General features: G+C 46.8%; 1 protein-coding gene across 2 annotated transcripts in view; it reads left to right on the top strand.

The window, feature by feature from the left end:
• The window catches only part of Nuak1 (NUAK family kinase 1), a 64,807-nt gene that overhangs the window by 9,822 nt on the left and 33,483 nt on the right, over positions 1-21,502 (top strand). Inside the window, exons 2-3 of one of the 2 annotated variants that reach the window (XM_076919774.1) lie at positions 4,265-4,350; positions 16,589-16,709. In XM_076919774.1, coding sequence (XP_076775889.1) covers positions 16,637-16,709 — 73 coding nt within the window. In that variant the 5' untranslated portion in view covers positions 4,265-4,350; positions 16,589-16,636. The remainder of the gene's footprint in view (positions 1-4,264; positions 4,351-16,588; positions 16,710-21,502) is intronic. The other variant, XM_076919773.1, reaches the window with a different exon arrangement.

The following is a 21,502-nucleotide window of genomic DNA, read 5'->3' as shown; positions in this document are numbered from 1 at the left end:
GGGTTTCACCAGAGATGTGCTCACATTCTGGTAAGGTGCTGGAAAGAATGTCACTCTTGTTTATATTCTTTGAGCCCAGGGATCTTTGGTTTGAGCTGAATGAGGCCATAGGCTGTGGGCTGCCCTGCCCTTGCCTTTGCCTTTGGAAATGCAGATACTGTGTCCCCTTGGGCTCTACTGAGTGATTTGGGGATTGTAAATTCAAGGCCTACCTGGGCAATTCAGTGCCTCTCTGTCTCAAAATAAAAAGGACAAGAAAAGGCTGGGGCTGTAGCTTGATGGTAGATCGCTTGCTTAGGAGTTGCAAAACCCAGAGTTCAGTCCCCGGCACTGGGAAAAAAGAATCCAAGGATATGAATGTTCTGGAACTAAGGGAAGCCTAAGCAGAAAAGCATCAAGCTGTGTGAGCTCCCATTCTCCAGAAAAACACTGTTTTTGAAAGGTTTTTGAAATGTTCCCTTTGTTTATTTTGAAAAGGCCTGTTTTTATCAATGGAGGTGCAGCACAGAAGCTGCTCTGCTCTGCTGAGGAAGGAGGGGTCAGGCTGGACTTTTTAAGGCTTTATCTGGTGATGTCTGCAAACCACAAACAAAGCAAACTGGGAAAAAAAAACACAATAAAAAATAAAAGGAAACAAAACAAACCCTCCTTCCTGGCCCCCCTTCAAGTAGAAGAAGCAATTGCTTCTTAAAACAGCTCACGAAGGAAAAAAATTATAACAAATATTTAGCATTTCTCTTGGTGGCAGCAGCCTGACATTCCTCCCAGCCCCACAATGAGTTCTAATTTGATGAAATGTTTGGATCGGCCACCAATTTTCTGGAGGAATTTAAGAGGCTTGTATTTGTGCCTTGGCTCACCGTGAGGGAAACTCATAAAATCTGCCCAGTATCCCGGCCCAGTGGGATGTGCTCCCCAAGGACACCAGTGGAGTGACAGGGGAGGAGGAGATCTTGTCAGTCAGCTTTGGCTGGCAGTGGGGTGTTCTCAGCGTCAGTCCCTGGGGCTTGGCTGGGCTGTGTACCACTTCCAAGTGATCATGGGCTATAAAATCCCCAGCTGGAGCACACTGCCTTGCCCCTGGCTCTGCTAGGGAGCCATCAGGGCATCCTCTAAGTGGGTGAGAGGCATTTGACATGGTGTGCCATCTGCCCTTGGCTCACAGTGAAGCCTGCTTGTCTCTTTTCTCTACTAGTTTTTCTTTCTTGTCTGCCCCCAAATCAGCACTGTCAAAGAGGGACACCTGTGGCTATTATTAAGATAATAATAGATTAGATAGATTCAGTCTCCAGGTTGCACAAGCCACGTTGTAAGTGGCTAGTAGCCCTGTATGGCTGGAGTCTACCATAAGATAGTGCTAGGCAGGTCAAATCTGCCATCCCAGGCGGGTAGTTCTGTATCTGTATCTGAGATACCGACCACTCGAGGCCTCTGTACTACAGACTCTCTGGAATGCCAGATGTGCGCTTTCCTCCAGTTGCTTAGAGACAAGTACAGGTGTATTTAGGAAGGGCTCGTTTAGAGAAATAACACATGTGGACACTATGGTCTACAATAACCACCTCCAGATCGCTGCTGTCCCCATAGGTCTGTCTCAGTACCTACGAAACATAATTCATTTGGAGGATATCCCTATAGGCCTACTGTGTGCCAGCCCTGTTTAGTGCACAAGGCATATAACTTATCCGTATAAAGACTGTCTGAGCAGGTGTGACCCCGGGTCATTGCGATCCCCCAGTTGTAGTGTGGGTGTCACTGAAGCTCAGGGGCCTGCACTCCTGAAGATGTCTCTGTTTAGGTCAGGTCACACTGGTCTTGCTCCAGCAGGATTAGCCTCCCATATCTTTGCCTCTGGTATGTTTCCCCCATAGGGACCTTGTCATCCAAGCCATTCCACAAGGCCTGGGCATTCAAACCTTTTGCCCTGTTGCATCATGGGCTGCCTGTAACTCGGCAGCTGGATTGTTTTCTTTCTAGGTCCCAACTGTAGTGACCTTTGCCTGTCTGTTTATTTCAGGGAAATAATTCCATCCGGCAAGTATCGATTCCCTGGGGACTGCAAAAGCATGTCTGGAGGGACTTCTTTGAATGGGGTGGCCTGAAACGGCCTCTCAAAGGAGGTGGCAGCTGCTTCCCTTCTTTCAGCCCCTTCTCACTTTGCCCTCTGACATCTTCCTCTGAGCTTTAATGTTTGAAGCCTGTGGCAACGTTCTTAGACATATGTCTGCATAGTTCTGTTTGTTAGCAACATTGATAAGAATAACCATCAGCATGCTTGGAACGTACACAGTGCTCTGTGGATGTGGCCTGGGTGCTTTCTGATGCTTAGCCATTGCCTTTTGCTCGTTCTTAGTAGCAGTGGGGGTAGACATGAGTCTAAAATCAGCTTTTTAGCCTTACAAGGGGGAAGTGATGATCGTACACCATTTCCTGGCCTTAGAGGATGCTGCATTTCATGGCACGGAGACTGCAGTGTTGGAGGCCGTTGACCTGGCTGGATGCTCACCAAGCAGAAGCAAATGAGGAAGGCAGAGAAGCCCTACAGCTCCTGAGCACTCAGCCTGCCCTGAGCTGCAGGCAAGGAGATGTAGGGGCCGGAGGACCGGATGGTTAATGTGGAAATAGTAAGGAGTTATAATTGAGAGTTCTGGATGCATGCGTGTTCATGTGTGTTTTCCCAGGAGGATGGAGCTAACTTGTAGATGAACCAAGTCTCTTCAAAATTGCAGGCATTTACTGAGGAAGTCTTGATCAGGGAAACCAGCTGGAGCCCTTTCCTTGGTGCCTTCTGTTCACTTCTACATGGTCCTTGGTAGCGTTCAGGAATCTTCCTGTCTGTTATTTAGAGTTTATCCATCTTCTCCATCACCTTGCATTCCTTCTTCTGTGACCTGTTTGAAAGACAAAATTCTCCTTTTCTTGTATCAAAAGAAATTGTCTGCTCAAACCTTGAACATTCATGGGACAGAGAAGTTAAAGACTAGACGGGAAGTTAGCTGACAGGTCTTGTGTGTAGGCTTTTCTTTGTATGTGCGCTCAGAGGCAGCACATGCGTGTGTGTGTGTGTGTGTGTGTGTGTGTGTGTGTGCATGTACAGGCAAAAGCTGGTGTTATATGCCTTTTCATGTGTGTATGAGCATGCATGTGCAAGTTCAGGTACCCAAGAAGGCCAGAGGCATCCAGTCTCCTGGAGCTGGAGTTACAGGTGTGTGAGCTGCCTGCCATGGGTACCTGGATCAGAATTAGGGTCCTCTGCAAAAGCAATACGTGCTCTTAATGCCGATTTATCTTTCCAGTTCCTTCCTCCTTACTTTTGGAGACAGTGTCTCTTGTTGAACCCAGAACTCATGGACTAGGCTAAGCTACCTGATCAGCAAGCCCCAGGATCCTCCTGTCTCTACCTCTACAATCCTGGACTTATAGAAGCAAAACCACTGTGTCCAGCTTTTTACATAGGTTCTGGGGATCTGAACTCAGTTCTTCTCCATGCTTTTGTGGCAAATGCTTTACTTACCAAGCACCTTCTTATTCCTGTAGTCGCCGTGTCCTGAGTGTGTCAGAAATGCTGTTTCCAATCCCATTTTCCCAGCTTCTCCACATTTGTTGGCTGTGACTAAATTTTTTGGAAAGACATTAATGAGGAAACTGTTGTCTGCAGGGGTCCAGTGCGTGGATACTGGGGCATTTCTTTGGACGGCTTTTTGGGGGAATATGTTCTATTCTTGTTTAGTCGTCAGAGCTGTGTTGGTCCTGAGAGTGAATCTAGTGAAGTTTGGTATTTCTGAACCACCAGATGAGTCAACTTATGGGGATCGGGGCTCCTGGGGTCATCAGCTGGTTAGCATGTGGCTGAGCTGGGTCTCATGACTCAAGGTCACGTGCATTTCCTATTCTCTATCTGTTACTTGTGCCTTACACTGTGGGTTAAGGGATAAGTAGTTTGGTAATTAAGGAGTCATGGTTGTTTGGAAAATTGAAACCAGAAAAAAAAAAGTTCTTCCGTATTTTCATCATCCTGGTTGCCCAAGTGACAGAATTTTGCACTGCTGTTGTTTTGAGGGAGTAAGGAACAGACTTTGTCCCCTGTAGCTTGCCCGACCAGTCTGTGTTGGAACATTAGTCTTAGATTAATTCTGAGATGGACTCAGAAACACCCTTGAAAGCAACTTGCATGATTATCAGTACATAGTTTACATTTTATGACCTGCTTAGAGCCCAGCTCTTGGGAAGAACTGTCTTACTTACTTCTTCATCTTCTCTGCAGATGGGGTGTTCACATCAGAGACAGGCTGGCTTCAGATGTCTGCTCCAGGATGTTTTAGCCCAACTGTATGAGTCCATTAAACAAATGTAAGCGTTTGAGGGGAGAGAAGAGCTGTGTCTCAAACCAAATGTTTTACATGGAGAACATCTGGGGAACATTGGTGTTTGTGTGTATGGTACATCAGAGCGCAGCTTGCTGGGCTCTGCTGGGATGTCTCTGGCCCTTGGTGGCTGTGTTTAACAGTTGTTCTGTGAGGGCCTGCTTCTTATGAAGCACTGCCACAAAGGCAATGCTCGGGACGGAGTGTCTCTGTGTAGTTCTGCACTCTGATGTGTTCTGGTTTGCTCCTTGACCAGATCACCACAACTTAAGAACGGTTTAATAGCCTGACCCCTCCCACTGAGCCCTGGCCTCCAGAGAAAAGAAGTATTATATAATGCCAGTACCTTTATCAGGTGGCTCTGTAGACTGGAGAAAATGTAGAGGAACATATGTGGCCAAGGGGAAGCAACATTGGCCCCAGAGTCCAAAGATTTGGGTTGAAACGGTAGTGTTGAGGGATGACCTGTGGAAGCATGAGGGGACCCTTCTTTCAATTGTTTGTCCTCCTGCAGAGTAGCCTATTTCATGAAGGAGCTGTAAGGTGCAGTGGGATAATGTATAATTAGTGGGTTGTTTATACAACATGGTCCTCTATAGGTTCATGGCCTTAATCACAAGTACAAAGGCAATAGATGCAGGCTGCCCTGAGATCTGGGAAGACTGACTCCAACAACTGCTAGTTAGTTACTGGACCAGGTTGGTGACAGCAAGGTTGAGTAGGAAAGGATTGATTCTTGCAAAATAGAAGGCCTAGGATAGTCATCCTGACGGATTCATCCCAACTCATGTATTGATAGAAACTTCCAGACTCTTTCCTAGCTTTTGAGGAGGCAGAGTCAAGACAAAGATAGTCCTATCTTGTAGTTTGCTTGCTATGCAAGAGGTATTGCCTATGGACAACCCATCCCCTCTCTGTTAGATTATATTTAAACTGTGGTGTGGGTCACATAAAGATTGGCAAAAGTTTGTAGGTGTGAAGATTTAGCGGAGAATGTGGAATCTTGCACCTTCAGGCAAAGCGTGTCAAAACGACCCTTTCTGATCTCCCTTCCACAAGAAAATCCCATAGTAGTGTACCGTGGAATTACTGTGTTCCTCAGAGGTGTGGATGAGAGGAAGTTGGAAGAATTCACATGAGTCACAAAGGTGTCATTTTGACCAGTACTGGGCAAGCGAAACTGTCACAGCCCATTCTAACAGAGACTGGCCTGCCATGCTACAGAGGGTGAGAGAATGGAAGCCACCAGAAGGGAAGGAACACGCCACTGTGCACAAGTGGGTCAGTGCTTTGTCCAGAGCGCTTTCCCACAGTGGCTTGCTGAGGGAATGGACTCGTTGCCATTGTATTGTAGGGACATGGCTCCTGGGCCTCTCTTTCTCCTTGTGACTGGGCCTACCTGCCTTCACCAGCCAGATGGATGGAGGAAAGGGCTACCCATGGGTGCATATTTTAACATACAAGTGTCCTAAATATGGGCTGGGAAAAAGGCTTCAGGTGGGTCTATCTGTATATCCAAAAATTCTGACTGAGCTCACTCACCAACTGCCTACTTGTTGGCAGGAATTGTGCCAATCACAGGTCACTGTGGTCAGGGTTTAAGAATATGGTCCCTGGGCTTAGCAAGATACATTTCTGCTCTTTACAAGTTGTCCCTAACTGTACCATCAGTTCCCGACCCTCCCCCAGTCTTCTGTGTTTACTGTGTTCCCCCAGTATTCAGCATAATGTTGTTGCAAGACTTCAATGAGCAAGAGGCTGAGAGATTTAACTGAGTGGTACCCAGGGCCAGGCATATGGCCGTGATAACTGGTAATTATTGTGATCATAGTTCGTAATCACTGTGAGTCACCCGAGCCTTCCCCGAGCGTGGTCTCTTCTCCTCTCTGTTGGAAGGATGGGAAGTTCACAGTAAAGTGATTTGGGAGCAACTGGGGCATTCAGTGCCTCAGAGACTCATCACGGAAGACTCAGCAGCAGGTGGCTGTGGTCAGGTTGGTGGAATGAGGTGACCCATTGCAGCCTTGTGTGTTTTAACCTGTCTTTTAAAATTCTTAGAGTACATCTTCATGGTGACTCTTTTATGGACTACCCACTGGGTACTTTCTCCATCCTGGATGCACAATAATTTGGTTTGGATATGCTGTAGAGGTGGTGTCTTAGGGTTTTACTGCTGTGAACAGGCACCATGACCAAGGCAAGTCTTATAAAGGACAACATTTAATTGGGGCTGGCTTACAGATTCAGAGGTTCAGTCCATTATCATCAAGGCAGGAACATGGCAGCATCCAGGCAGGCATGACAATGGAGGAGCAGAGAGTTCTACATTTTCATCTGAAGGCTGCTAGCAGAATACTGGTTTCCAGGCAGCTAGAGGGAGGGTCTTAAAGCCCACACCCACAATGACACGCCTACTCCAACAAGACCACACCCACTCCAACAAGGCCACACCTCCTAATTATGTGACTCCCTGGGCCAAGCATATGCAAACCATCACAAGTGGCTTCAGTGTAAATGGAGTTTATGGGTAGTGGTGAGGGAGGTGATGGGAGAGGACCCAGCTGTTCAACACAGGGCCGTGCCTCGGGACCAATGCAGGGTACTTGACAAGATGGAAAAGTCAGTTGCAAGTGATAGAACTTGGAAGGATTCTGGTAGAGAATATGGCTGACTCAGGCCTCCAGAGAGACGTGGTCACACTCTTCCACCCAGCCCATTCCTTGAGTCCCTAGGATAATCACAGACTCCTTCCTCAATTTTCTCAGGGGTGTGAAAGCAAGGATGTAGTACTGGCTAAGTCTCCACAGAGTGAGGCTTCAGGAAATGCCAGCCCAAGAGGAGCCCACTCCATGGAGGTCACATTGACATTGCTTGGGACTATCCTTTTGTAGCCAGAAGGATTGCTGCCACCAGCATTTCTGGGTGCTAATTAGGGGACTGAGGACCCTGAAGACCTTTCTGTAAGGGGCATGAGCTGGAATCAGCCCATTTGTTCTCAACAATGAGCAGCCAGGGCTTCCCTTTGCAAGGAACAAGGGTGCTGAGGCCAGAGGTGAGGCTGGGTGACAGATGAAGCCTGTGACCCCCACTATACTATGGCCTTGCACACCGCGTAGCTATTAGTCATAATGTTTCCTAATAGTAGGGATTTCTATCAGGATTAAAAATAACTTCTGACAAATCTTTCCTTTACTTATCAGTAAGACTACCAACGATAAAGATAGAAAATAAAACTTTGCTGGAAGGAGTGGCTTCCTGTCCCTGGAAGCCTTCACTCATCATATTCTCCATCAGGGTCCCTCCACCTTGCATCGTCTGCAACTTAACTCGCTCAGCTGGCTAACTCCTCTGCATCCATACCAAGGCGTGGTCCAGCCCTGCTGAAGCTCCATGTGTCAGTCCCCTGCCTCTGTGTTTCACCATCTTCAGAATCTAAGCACTTTATTCAGACTCCGCAGCCAAGGTCGGCTCAGCAGACCAATCTCCTTTCTCTTTGGAAACTGAACTTGGCCTTTCTGGTCTTTTGTGTCCTTTGCCCATTGTTTCCAGGGTCACTGGTTCAGCAGCTGTCCCAAGTTCATATTTAAAAGTAGCATTTGCAGTTAATTAGGCAAGGATGGGGCCCCCACCCCAGCCCCACCCCAAGCCCCAGCCACACCCCAGCCCCATCCCAAGCCCCAGCCACACCCCAGCCACACCCCAAGCCCCAGCCCACCCTCACCCCCCCTTAGCCCTAGAATGTTTTATGTCTGTCAGCAAAGCAAGCTTCAGAAATTAGAGCAAGGTTTGGAGAACACAACTAAAAATTTTTAAAAAAAAACCCAAAAACTAAACATCGCTCCCTCAGCTCTGAGGTCATTGCCCTGGCATTAAAGGGAGGTTAAAATTTTGCACCAGGCTCTGAAACAACTTATATTTTGCCAGTGTGCTCTGACAGAGCTGTCATTTCCTTTCCCAGTTTATTAATAATGCAAGAGTTCTGCCACAGGCGCCTGCCTCACCTGTAAATGTTAATCAGTCTTTGTGTGCCAGGTTCTACATCAGGACTCAATGCTCAGACTGTAGTCCCATTATAATCGTATAGCTCCTAATCATACAACGCCAACATCTCCTGATCATGCCGTGATTACTCTGCTTTCTCCCTGCTCCATCCTGTACACAACCTGATCCGATCCCAATACTGGCCTCTGGAGATTAGAACTGAGGTCAGCCTCATCTTCAGATGGGGAAACGGCATGTGACTTGATTACCTTAGGACCTCCCCAGCAAGTTCCTCGAAGTACTGACAGGCCCAAGTACTGATACTGGGTTTGCAGCAGTTCCAGCTAGAACTTTCTTGGGTTCACAGGTCCATAAATACAAGTGGTCCAGCCTTGACTTACTACAGCCCTGCTCTAAATAGCAGCAGGGGACTCAGAAATTTGGTGGAGATCTTCCAGTTTATCGGCTCAGCCTCAGGCTCATCCCTTCTACCCTGTTCTCAAGACAGTGGTCAGCTGGGAGAAAACCAGCTATACCACGTGGGCTGGGGACATGGATTAGTGGGTACCAAAGTGTTTGCTTTGCAAGCATGAGAAACCAAATTGGGATCCCCAGCACCCTTACGAAAGGCTGTGTGGCCATGCTGGGCTTCCTGTAATCCCAGCGCAGAGCGGGCAGAGGTGGATCTTCAGAGTAAGCAAACAAGATGAGCCACGGGTTCTGGGTTCAAGTGAGAGGCCCTGCGCTAGACAGTGACCCAGAAAGACAACAGCAGCCTCTGGTCTGCCCATGCATGCACACATATGCCAGCACTCTCTCATGTGCCCCAGCCCCATGAGCATACGTACATACCACACATGTTCACTAAAACAAATCAATTGTGCTGTAACACGCTTGGCTTTCAGAAATGTGCAGATCTAAAAATAAACAGGAGTTTGGTGATTGTGGGCACAGCTCCCGGCCTTGTGTTTCAAGTGCTTTTGTGTATCTAACAATGTCTGAGTTAGCCACTCCGATGTTACCAGAAGGTTATTTAACGCCCCAGGCTGTGTGCAGGCCATGAAGTCACCCATCCGATTTGGATTTTGTGGCCTTGCGTCACTTACAGGCTCACCTTGAGCCAGGACAAGTGAAATGTTTCCTGGCAGCAAGGTTTCCATAGGCCAGGGGCAAATTATCCCGGCCACCGCTTCCTGCAGGAAGCAGCTCACTTTCAATTGCCCTCTGTATACCCAGGCAGCTCATTGCTTCCGTCAGCTATTTGGTATGTAATATGACTGTGTCATGTTTAAGTTAAAGAATAGTAAGAGCCAATGGGTTGGTGACTCTGGTTTAAGCTGACAATTCTTTTGTTGGTTCAGTTTTTTTTTTTTCTTCCCAAGACAGGGGTTTCTCTGTGTGGCCTTGGCTGGCCTCAAACTCATAGAGATCCGCCTGCCTCCGCCTCCTGAGTGCTGGGATTAAAGGTGAGCCGCCACCACCTAGCAAGATTACAATTCTTAAACCTCAGAGTAAGGTAAATTCACCTGAAATATCAAGTCTTTGATATAGTGGGTTCCGAGCCAGCCAAGGAAACATAGACCTATTCTTAAAACAAACAAGCTTCTCCTTCATTGCCCCCCAATCCCTCTAAACAAGACAAAACAAACCCCTGTAATACCAGGCCTTCCCCACCCCTCCCTGCCCCCACTCACTGCATTTTAACCCTGCTTTGCTCTCATCCATTTGGAACATCCACTGCCCATCCCTCGACAGATCACTGGTTTGGAGACCCTGCCTGCCCTTTCTCACGGTTGGCACGAGCGTCCAACACTACCTACCCAAGTGCTTCCTTTTTGTCCTCCTTGGTTCCTGCCAGGTCAGCCATGGCCACCAGCCTGTGCTCATAAACTCTGACACAATACCTGGAGTGCAAATCTGCCTTGAGATTTCTTAGTCTTCAGCTCCCCTTCTTGCAGCATTGGTACTGCACTGTGGACATTCTTGGCGCTGCCCTTGAAGGGGGGCAAAGGTGGGCAGGGGTGGACACAGAACAGAGAAGAGTGACCGAGTAGACAAAGGTTCCCCAGTAATTGCTCTGAGCTGGCCCAGGCCAGCTAGAGCAAACTTTCACTGTTTAAAATCTGGAGCTTAACCACATTGTTTTTCATAGCAGAAGAGAAACTGAAATCATCCAAGGAATTATTTTGTTTCTAATGGTAGTTTTAGGAAAGATAGTGTGGAGAACAGGTCTGTATTTCTCAGAACTTCTTGCAGGGGTGGGCTGCCTTAGGGCACACACATACAGTTCTTGGCTTTCCTCTATCCCTGGTCTGCAAAAACACCCATGTAGGGACATGAATGAACAGGCTAGGGAGGAGGGCTGAGGAGCCACCTGCCCTGAGGCAGAGCTGGCACAGGCCCTGTGTGTTGAATTCAGACAGCTTATTGCTCCACACAGAGCAGAGGGTCACTGAATTGATTAGGGTTTGGGTTGCAACATAGGCTTCTGGGTGGCATTATCATGATCCAGCCAGGGTTTTTCTGAATCAAGGCCCTCTGGTGATCTGGGGAATCTGGGGTGTGTGTGGCCCATATGGTGCAGGGCTCTGCCCTACAGTCTGTGGAGCTCCAGGGTGAAAGTCCCAGACACTGGCCCTACCACAAGGCTGCCTGCTTCCCGGCTGTAGAACCCAGGCTTCTTGGTAAGGAGGGAAGGCCACGCTAACTTCTCAACTGCCCCTGATTACGTAGCCTGCCGCTCCCCTGCTGCTCCTTCAGTGGTCCATGGAACGGGAACGTGGCAGGTGTGAGCTCACACCTTGTGAACGGCAGACCAGATGGGTTACCAACTGCTATTGCTGGGATTAGAAGCACCCTCATTCTCAGTGTTGCTTATGATCTGCCTGTTCCTGGGAGGCTCATTCCCCAGGACCCCTTCCTGCAGAGCCCTGGCTCTGTAGTACTTCACCATCATTTCCAAGGAGCCCCATCTTGTTGGCCTTTGAAGACTCTGGGATTCCTCAACACTGTCACTTGCCAGTGTCAATGTTCTGACTTTGTTGTTGTTAGTTTGGTTTGGTTTTGTTTCTATGTTTGAGAAAAGCGTGCCACCGTATAGCCCTGATTGGCCTGGAACTCCCTTATTCACTATATAGATAAAGCTAGCCTTGAACTCACAGGGATCCTCCTGCCTCTGCTACGGAGTGCTGGGGTTAAAGACATGCACCACCATCCTTGCCCCTCACCATACTCGATCCTTCCTGTATCCACAGCCTCCAGGCTCAGCGTCTCGATATAAAATGTAGTCAGGACCAAATGAAATGAGTTCTGTGGGTTCTCTGTGAACGTGTGCTAAATGTCTGTTATGCTCTTACAGGAATATCAGCACAAGTTTGTGCTAAATGTCTGTTATGCTCTTACAGGAATATCAGCAGAAGTTTGCATCAGGAGTCTGGCCTGTTGGCATAGACCGGTATCCTAGCCACTCAGGAGGCTGAGGCCAGCAGTTTAAGACCCGTTTGAGTATAGACCTATTTCCAGGCCAGTCTTGGCAAGCCAGAGAGACCCTGTATCTAAAAGAACAAATAAGACAGAGTGAGTCATATGGCTCAAATAGAGCGCTTACTTTGTATGACCAAGGCCCCAGTTTCAATCAATACAGGAAAAAAATTGTTAGCTATTACAAATGTTGCTGTGTTAGGACCACAGACAAGCAGTCAGAGCAGGCTCCCGAAACCTGTGGTCCCTTAGATAGCATTACTGTGTTGCTGAGAAGCTCACTATAAATGCAGAAGCCCAGGTCCTATACTATACTTCTAAATACAGAACTTAATGTTTTAACAAGATACCCAAGTGTGTCAGATTTAAGAGGCCCTGTTTTAGAATACTCTCTGTAAGCCAATATAGGGCAGTGCATGAATACCCATTCTTGTGAGGAGACTGGGAAACCAGAGGACCATCACTACCTTGGTTAGAGTAGAGTCTTCTTCATGCCGTAGTGCAAGGTCTACTCTACACTGGCATCCTTTCCGTGGTCTCCCTGGAAATGTATTATGTTTTCCACCTATGTTTGCCACTGTATAAGGATGGAGGAGGGTGGGGGAGTGTAATGAGGGGAAACAGCCTGTGCTATGACTTGCTGTGCTAATGACTTGACTGTGAGTATTGTTCAGCCAGGCCTGCTTTGTAAATACTACTATTCAGTGAACAGATGTCCAGGCTCTTCAATCCCATTTACAGGTGAGGAAAGAGAGAGAGAGAGCTGTGGGGTCTGGGATTGCCCAAAGTTACACCCCTCCTCCTGCCCTTGCCCCACTTGTCACCTGGATCTCGGCATCCATGGAGCAGCCATCTTGGAAGAGCATGTCCCACAGGTGGCAGAGCAGGTGGTATGGGGTGATTAGTCGATGAAAGAAAGTCTGCCAACCTCAAAGAGGAGACTGAGTCTGTTATGTTTAACAAGAGATGGGAATTGGCTGGGCCGAGTGGGCCTTTGACAGCAGTCAGCACAGGGCAGAATTCACAGCTCCATGGCCAAGCCTGCTAGTACTGCATAAGGTTTCTATATTAACCTATAGGGTGGCCTTCTTTAAAAGCAGACTATTTTACATGTTGCATAGTGCTGTCTAGACTGGAGAATGTTTATGAACATGGCTGCAGTGTGACACACACACACACACACACACACACACACACACACACACACACACACACACCTCATACACACACACCCCTGAGCCTCTTGCCCCAAGCTCACCCTCAGCTTTTGCTAGAAAGAAGTAGATCTGGGGTAGGGGAAGATGTGTAATTTAAGATATCTGATCATTCATTCTCTCTTTCTCTCTGTGAGCCCTGTGGGATGTGAGAGTTGAAAAACTGGAGAGAGGGGCTTTCCTCTGTCATGCCACACAGGCTGCATAGTTCTTAGATGGCTGGGCCACAGGGAGGAGTGACATCATTGTAATTGTTGCTCTTTGCCTGTGTTTCTCTACCACCTCTTGCCTTGAGGGCATGGTGGATGTGTCCTCCTGCATGTGTGGCCTGGTCAGGGACAGGTGCTCAGAAAGGGAGTGAAAAAGAACAGTCACAGTCACAGGCTGCACACCACATTTCCTTGTTTAGCTGATGGGGATTTGGATGAAGGAAGTTGGGCTGGTCCTGGGGATGCTTTTGGGGTTCAAGTTGTTTACCTTTCTGCCTTGTCTGAATCTGAGGATGCAGATACCAACTGTACTAGCAATACTGGTTTCCGCTGTTTTGAGCTTACCAGTAGTTTTAGGTGACATTACAAGACCAGGTGCTATCTAGTCCTGCATGTACTCTGGGACAAACAAATGTGATATCCATGTGTAAGCGTGTCACTTGCTGTGTCTTGAGGAACCAGCAGGAATTCAAGTTTGCTTTGAGGAAGAGAGGGAGGCTGTACTTACCGGATGCTTGCTCTAAGTAAAGATGGCCGCTGTTTACCTCTTAAGCATCTATCATGCAGTGTTTGTAGGGCCCCGAGAAGCAGATTCTGTTAGCTCCTTATTAATGGATGAAGAAACTGGGGCATGGAGAGGTTATGTAACCCACTCAAGGCCACACAGCTAGAGATTGGTTTTAGCCAGGGCGCCCAGCCATGTTTCTAACCGTTACCCGACAGTGTCTGTGCACTGACCCAGCTTTTCCTTCAGCTTCTAGAGGTAGATACCCACTTAGGGTCTGTGGTTATGGGTCTCTGTTCGTAACAACCTTTTTAAAATGTCCTTTTTGGCTGTCTGGGTCCTACACAAATAGGCCTGGTGTGCAGCAAACAAGACAAGAAGAAAGAGAGTCGGTTGTTATCTAATGTCCTGAAGGGGGTGGAGTGGGAAGGGTCTAGAGGGAGTGACATGGCAGTGCCAGTTGGAGGGAAGGCATGCAGCAGAGGCTGGCTCGTACAAGCAGGATGCTGCATCACAGCACAGGGAGCTCTTCACAGTAGCCAGCTTGCCAGTTAGATGCTTAATGCGTGCTGACTCTGGGATTCTTATGATTGTTTCTTGGTTTGCCATTAGCTGGCTGGCTGACCTTGGAAGGGTCATCTCCCCCGTGGAGGCCAGCCTCTGCGTTGGCAGTTACATTCCATTCAATGGTTCCTGGCTTTTGTTTCCCTAGACTTCCCACCCAGGGCCGTTTGCAATGGGACAGACATGGGCCCCTGGCATTTTCAATGGAAGATGCAGTGCATTCCCAGAGAGGGTTTGGTTGGAGAGACAGTCACCCTGGTTTTTAACAATTGTGACGCCCTTTGAGTTTCTGCAGTGCTGAGCCAGGCTTGATGAGAATGTGGGCACTTTCCTTTCATGCCTAGCTGGAAGTATTGCCTTGGCAGGGCTACCATGAGGCTCTTGGCTTGTTGCTGGACTCTTGCAGGGAATGGCCAGTGGGCTCATTTTCTCATGTGTTAGAATGACCCTCTGACCCTGGATGATGAAGGGATGTATTACTATCGTGATTTGACCACTGGGCTTCCTTGAGGCCAAGCTCAGCTTGCTGCTCACCCAGAGGGGTGGCTTCTGACCTTGGCCCGTCTTTAGTTTTTGAAGGAATGTGGAAGTTGGTCCAGCAGCCACCCACATCCTACAGGGCCTGTGTGTGTTCACTGTCTTTTTCATCCAGAAATCAGCTCCCGGGATATAGGCCTCACTCAGCCAAGATAAAGCTCTCCATCTGACGTAAGCAGAGGAGGCTCCTCTGGCTGCATACTGAATGAGGCTGTCATGAAGGTCCTGGTAGCTCTGGGCCTGGCACTGTAGTTACAAGGGGCCCTGGAGCTAGAAGGCTCATTCTTCTCAGTGCAGTTTTCTTTAACTAGCCCCAGGGTCCACCCAGGAGCTGAGGAGGGTGGTACCTCCACTGGGTCCCAAGCTGTGCTTCCTATGTCTTATGTCTGAGCCACTTTTGATCACCAAATGGGAGTAGGATGTCAGAGGGATCAGAGATCATCTTCACATAGCTGTTGGGCAGCGTCATTTGACTTCTTTTATTTACTCATTTGTGTGTGTGTATGTGCGCTCGTGCTTGTGCATGCATGCACATATGCTCATGTGCATGTGTGATGTGTGTGCATGTGTGCATGTGTAGTATGTATGTGCAAAAGTGTGTGTATGTGTGATGTGTGTGTGTGTTTAGTGTGTGATGCATGCATGTGTGTGTGAGAACTCAGGTAGACATGCTTTCATTACGGGATTTTTCCAGGGCAGGAGTTGAAGATGCTCAGGGATTCAGGTCCGTTCCTGCTGTGGTGGCCTGGGAGCCACCTTGCAATATCACCTGTCAAGCTGTAGATATCAGCAGTCAGTTGTAGACTGCTTCTCATGTGGACTTGTTCTTTTGCAGATAGCACCATGTGTTATTACCTTGAGGGATGGGCTAGCTGCCTGTCTCCCACCTAGGATGGAATGTACGTGTGAGAAAAGTAGGTCAGGGGAGGGCACGTTTGGGGAACTAAGCAGACTTTCAGTGTGGCAGTCAACCGGTTGGTTGGTAGGCTCCCTGTTTTGTCCCTTGCCAACTTGTTTGTGAACAGAGACAGATCCAATGGCGAAAGTACGTTTCCTCATTAGGCTCCTGTTGCCGTCTGATGTCTTCTTCTCATCTGTCTGAGGAGACTGTGGACTGGCCCTCGCCATTCTCTACAAATTTGTATTCAAGGGCACTTGGAGCTTTGGACTTGGTCACAGAGAGAGGCTGCCCCACTGTTTGCTTTGTCCTGGTTTGTCTCTGTAGGACTGTCTGTCAGACACTTTGTAATGGAATGGAGGAAGGATTTACACATTTTAAGCAATTGTGCAAGCAGAGCCTAGGTTGAATCTTCAGGATGAAGGTTTGAAGGCTGAACTGACTTTGGGGTTGGCCACACGGTGATTTTTTTTTTTTCTCTTTAAGTCAGTGTCTCAGCTTCACAAGGAACTGAATGTTTAGAATTTCACCTTCCATAATCACCCTGAGAAGCCACCTCAACTTTGCTCCCCTTTCCCTCCCAAAGGATCCATCACGATTCCTAGAATAAATGAACTGCGGCTGGCTAAACAGCCATTGCTTAATGAAGAAGATGAAGACCCAAACCCTGGGCTGTTTGTAAATGAAAGGCATTGCACAGGTTGTCCTGGAGAGGTTGTGGTGGTTGTCAGTGTGGCCAACAAGCAACATCTGCATTTGTTTTCCACCCCCACCAACAATGGCTGATTCACTTCTGTTTAGTTCTCTCAGTAACATTTCATTTCCTGACTTTATAGGTTGCTATAAAATCCATCCGTAAGGACAAAATTAAGGACGAGCTAGACATGGTTCACATCCGACGAGAGATTGAGATCATGTCATCCCTCAACCATCCTCATATCATCAGTATTTATGAAGGTCAGTGCCTCTCTCTCCTTACTTCTGTATTAGGTACCGCTTCACATACCGCAGGGGCCTTGCCAAGACTTTGAGGTAATTGCCCTTCTGGGCAGGAGCCAAATATTTTGCTTTGTGATATAAAAATAGCCAAGTGTTATCTCCTATCTGGTTACGTTGAATGCAACCAGATACACACAGGGCAGTCATAAAACATCTCTGGCTGCCACCATCTTCCCTCTTGGCTTTGCCTGTTGCTAAGTAACGTGTCTTACTGAAAGTCCAGAAGGACAGGTTTCTTATGTGTGTAAAAAAGGCTGCCTGCTGGGTGACCGGTAACTGTGGGCACATTGCCAGCATCCGACCTCAAATCTGATGGCCATTCTGTGAGGAACAGGTCTTCCAGGTGATTCTCTTTGGATTGGAAGTAAACACATATGAGTGGAGAAGGCACTGAGAACGAAGGCCACTGAAGCTTCCCAAATGGAGTCCAGCTTGTAGCTGGTGTTTATACAGCATGGGGTGGGGAAAGGCTTGTAAAAGTGCAGTCGCTTCACTTTTGCTTCAGACCTTTACAGAAAGAGGTAGAATGTCTAAGCCCCCCGCAGCCGTAATTCTTCTTCATAGTCTCTAAAAACATTATATAAACTGTGACTGTCTATTGCAGAAGAGATTGAAATCCAGATATCGCTCACAGTTTGACGAACAACTCTTAAACTTTTTTTAAACTAATTTCTCTCTCTCTCTCTCTCTCTCTCTCTATATATATATATATATATATATACACACATATATATATATATATGGCTTTTATTCAGGGTTAAATTATACTGCTCGGGCTCTTATGCTAGCTTTTCTCATTTTATACCACGTATATCTGTGCCAATAAAGATTTCCTATACAAGGCTTTATAGTATTTCATTTCGTAGGGGCATACTATAATTTATTGCGCCTAACTTTTTTTTGCCAAACGTTACTTTTACTCCAGATTTCTGATTGATTGTTATAAACAAGGCTTTATTGACCTCCATTTATATATCCATTTCTGATTATTTTCTTATGAAAAAGTATTGCTTTTAAACTTATTGTGTCCAAATGTTTCCCTAATATATATAAGTATATGTGAATAAGATATAAATACATTTAAAAATATGTTGATGTATTAATATAAATATACTATTGTTAGCTTTTTGGGGGGTTGAGACAGTGTCTCACTTGTTTGGAACTCACAGAAATTCTCCTGTCTCTGCCTCCTGAGGGCTGAGATTAACGGTGTATGTCAACACCCTGACCTCCCCAGAATATTTTTAAATATATGGTTAAATCAGGAAAATGAACTTCTTTTAAAAATGAATTTCTTTTCATTTCCCATCTATAAAAATGTATCAGGTAAAGGAAATAAAACGTTGGCCCTAGACTGTTTAGCTTATTATTATTTAAAATATAATACATTATTCTTTTCTCTTTGCTATTTTTCATCTGAAAGTCAACATTGGCAATACCTTTTCTGCTTTTTCTTTTGGATATCCTTCGAGATGGGGTTTAAATTTTTTTTTATTAATTTTTAATTACCTGACTCTTATTTGTATGTTATATGTCTGGGAAAGCAGTGCCTGTGGAGCCCAAAAAAGGGTGTCTGATTCTGATCCCCTGGAGCTGGAGTTACAGGTGACTGTGAGCCACTGACATGGGCGCCGGGGTCAGGCTCGAGTCTTCTACAAGATCAGTGTACCTAACCGCTGAGCCATCTCTATTGCCTGAAGATTTGTTTTTGTTTTAAAAGGGAAATTTTCACTCATTCAGTCACACATACCTCTTGCTTATTATTAGAGATAAGTATCTTATTAGAGATAAGTAGAGACAGGTATCAGGTCTTCATCTGGGTCCACAGAATGGCATGGACTAGAGGTAGGGCCAGGAAGTCTGCAGGCTCAGCAAGCTTGGGGACCACCGACGATTTCTCCTTGGATCCCCACTGCCAATCTGTGAGGTGGGCAGGTCAGGTGTTCCCATTTTGTAGATGTGGACACTGAGACCCTGGAAGGGTAATAATGACTTGTTGGATGCACTCATTCACTATTATAATGCAGCCCCTCAGGCTGGCAGCTTCAAAAAGGAAAACCGTTTCCTATAGCTCTCGAGACTGGGAGTTGAAGCTCGAGCTGATGACAATGTGGCTCCTTCTGAGGGCTGTCTCCAGCTTCGCCTCTGGGCATGTAGAAGGTCACCTTCTCACCTCATCTTCAAAGAGTCTTCCCTATATCCTGTGCAAGTGTCATCTTTCTGACCAAGCTGAATTAGGGCCCATGCTAATGACCTCATGTAAGCTTTATTATCTCTGGGAGGACATTTAGAGCCGTGTCTTGATATACAGTGCATCTTAGGACTTAACCTGAGTTTGAGTGGGGACACAATCTAGCCGGTCACACAGCTGGCTAATGGCCCCAATACTGGGCCCCCTGACTGAATTTTCTTCCTTTGTCAGTGCCCTGCTTTCTGACCCTGCTGGCTCTGTGGCCACTTCGACTGGCCTTTTCTTTCCTAACCTTGCTACCTGTTCAGGCCTGAAATTTGGCAGAGGAGGGTAGTGGCAGCAGAGGGCAGAGGTGAGGGATTGCACATCTGGGAGATTGTGTGCCAATCTTCTGCCACACACAGACCGAGAGGTATCTTCCCTAGAGACTGAAGGAAGACAGGCAAACCAGGAGCCTGTGTGGAGTGTAGACATGAGTTCATTTGTTTAGTGGATCACCTAAGTGGTCATTTGGGCATTAGCCAAGTGAATTCTCGCTAGAAAAATAAATGCTTTGTAGTTTCTTCTTCAATAAGGACCTTTAGAGTCATGCTATGCACACATCTGCATGTGCATGTGTCTGTCTGTGTGCATGTATCTATGCCAATGTGTACCTGCACGCAGACAAACACACATAGAGACCTACCAACACCACTGGCTTCAGCATGATCAAACAATACTGTCCTAGCCCTGTTTAGTGAATTTTGGGTCCCTCAAGAGAAGAAGCATCTTGTTTGGCACTAATGGTTATATTAGAGCATGCTAAAGCCCCATCACCCTTAAAATACAAGAGCAAAGGATGCATGCTCCACTCTTTCTAAGGGAGAAGGAGAGATGGGAAATATGCAAGGTGAACGAGTGAATTTTTACCACCTGATTTTTGAGATGAGCCCTGCATGGAGCAGGGTCTAAGCCCTTGGGAGAGCTGGGCTTTGCAGGCAAAGGGAATGCAAGTGATTATATTTGATAATATTTCTGCCCATAATCTTGAGAAGAAGCTTGTGGCCTACGCCTGTGGGCTCACAGTCCAGGTGGTCTTTTTAAGCCGTTTACTCTCAGGCCCACGAAATGGTAACTTTAGTAAATGACAACTTCAGTGAATCATCTCTGCTATTAGCCGAACCTTAAACTTAATCCCTCCCAAGCATGTCTTTCTGGAAGCAGCCTCTGGGGTGAACTGTCCCGTTGATCCTCTGGTGAGGGTGATTTACCCTCAAATTTGTCAACTGTGTATGGATACAAACCATCACCGGCTTCGATTGCTAAGTTAATAAGGGAAGAGGTGTGTGTTTTCTAGTGTGTGATGCTGGTGTAACCTAATCTCAGAGAGGTCTCAGGCAGCATTTCAGGGGGGACCCCTGCTTCCCACTAAGAGGAATTCCATTCTCTCAGTAGGGAGGCAATTGACAATCTGGAAAAACAGCAGAAAAGGGAAGTACAGGAATTTTCAGCTTGGTTGCCTAGAATGGAAGAGATAAAAACAGATTTTGTGGTTCTGATTTCAAGACTGAGCTCAGACATTAAAGGCGGCTTGTCTCACCCCCACTTCCCCTTTGAAAGCCTAGGAAACCCATCCGCAAACCCTCTGGAGACTAATATCTTTACTGCACAGTACAAGGCTTGGGAATCCAGCCTCCCATTTGGTAGTAGTACCACATTTGAAGGCAAAAAGGGGGACTCTGGGAACCATGTAGCCTGGGTCTTGACGTGTATGCCCTTTGTTTGGGGTTCTGGAAATCTTTCTTCCTGGCTGTGTCTGATTGTTTCACCTTACTGCCTCTTTGTATGTCTATGTGCTGAAGAGGGATGGCCTTTATTTCTTTTATCTTAGGTAAGGAGAATCCTGGCTTCCTGCAACACACAGAAAGGCTTATTTTGGTATTCATTACCTACAATAGATGTGTCTGTCTGTCTGTGTATCTATCTATCTATCTATCTATCTATCTATCTATCTATCTATTCATCTATGTTTGGTTTTTCAAGAGAGAATCTCTCTGTAGCCCTGGCTTTCTTAGATCTCTTTGTAGATCAGGCTGGCCTCGAACTCATAGAGATCTACTTGCCTCTGCCTCCCTAATGCTGGGATTAATCGCTTGTGTCACCACTGCCCAGATGATCATTCTCTTTATTAAGAGTGTTTTAAAAATGATTATCACACTTAAAAAAAGAAGGAACAAAATAGTTAAGCTCTTTTGGTAAACATGTCAGACCCTGCTCTGCCTATGAGCCTGACGCCTGCTCTTCTGGAGAAGACGCTGGAGCCTGTGTTCTCAAACAGTCTCTGGGTTCCTACCATGAGGCGCTTTGGATGAAGTCACTGTCAGTATAGGATTACGTGTGCAAATGGGCAGAACTGCTAGGCGTGTGTTGGGGTTTGCTTAGTGAATGCTAGAGAATTGCTTTTATTGCATTGTATGTGTAGCATGTATGTGTGTGTATGTTTACATTTGTGTCGGAGTATGTGTGTGTGAATGTATATGTTTGTGTGTACGCACATGTGTGAGCGTGTGTGTATGTGTGT

Source organism: Arvicanthis niloticus, chromosome 22 (genome assembly GCF_011762505.2).
Source record: "Arvicanthis niloticus isolate mArvNil1 chromosome 22, mArvNil1.pat.X, whole genome shotgun sequence".
Classification (NCBI taxonomy): domain Eukaryota; kingdom Metazoa; phylum Chordata; class Mammalia; order Rodentia; family Muridae; genus Arvicanthis; species Arvicanthis niloticus.
Note: the sequence above shows the minus strand (reverse complement) of the source record. Positions and strands in the feature narration are given on the sequence as shown.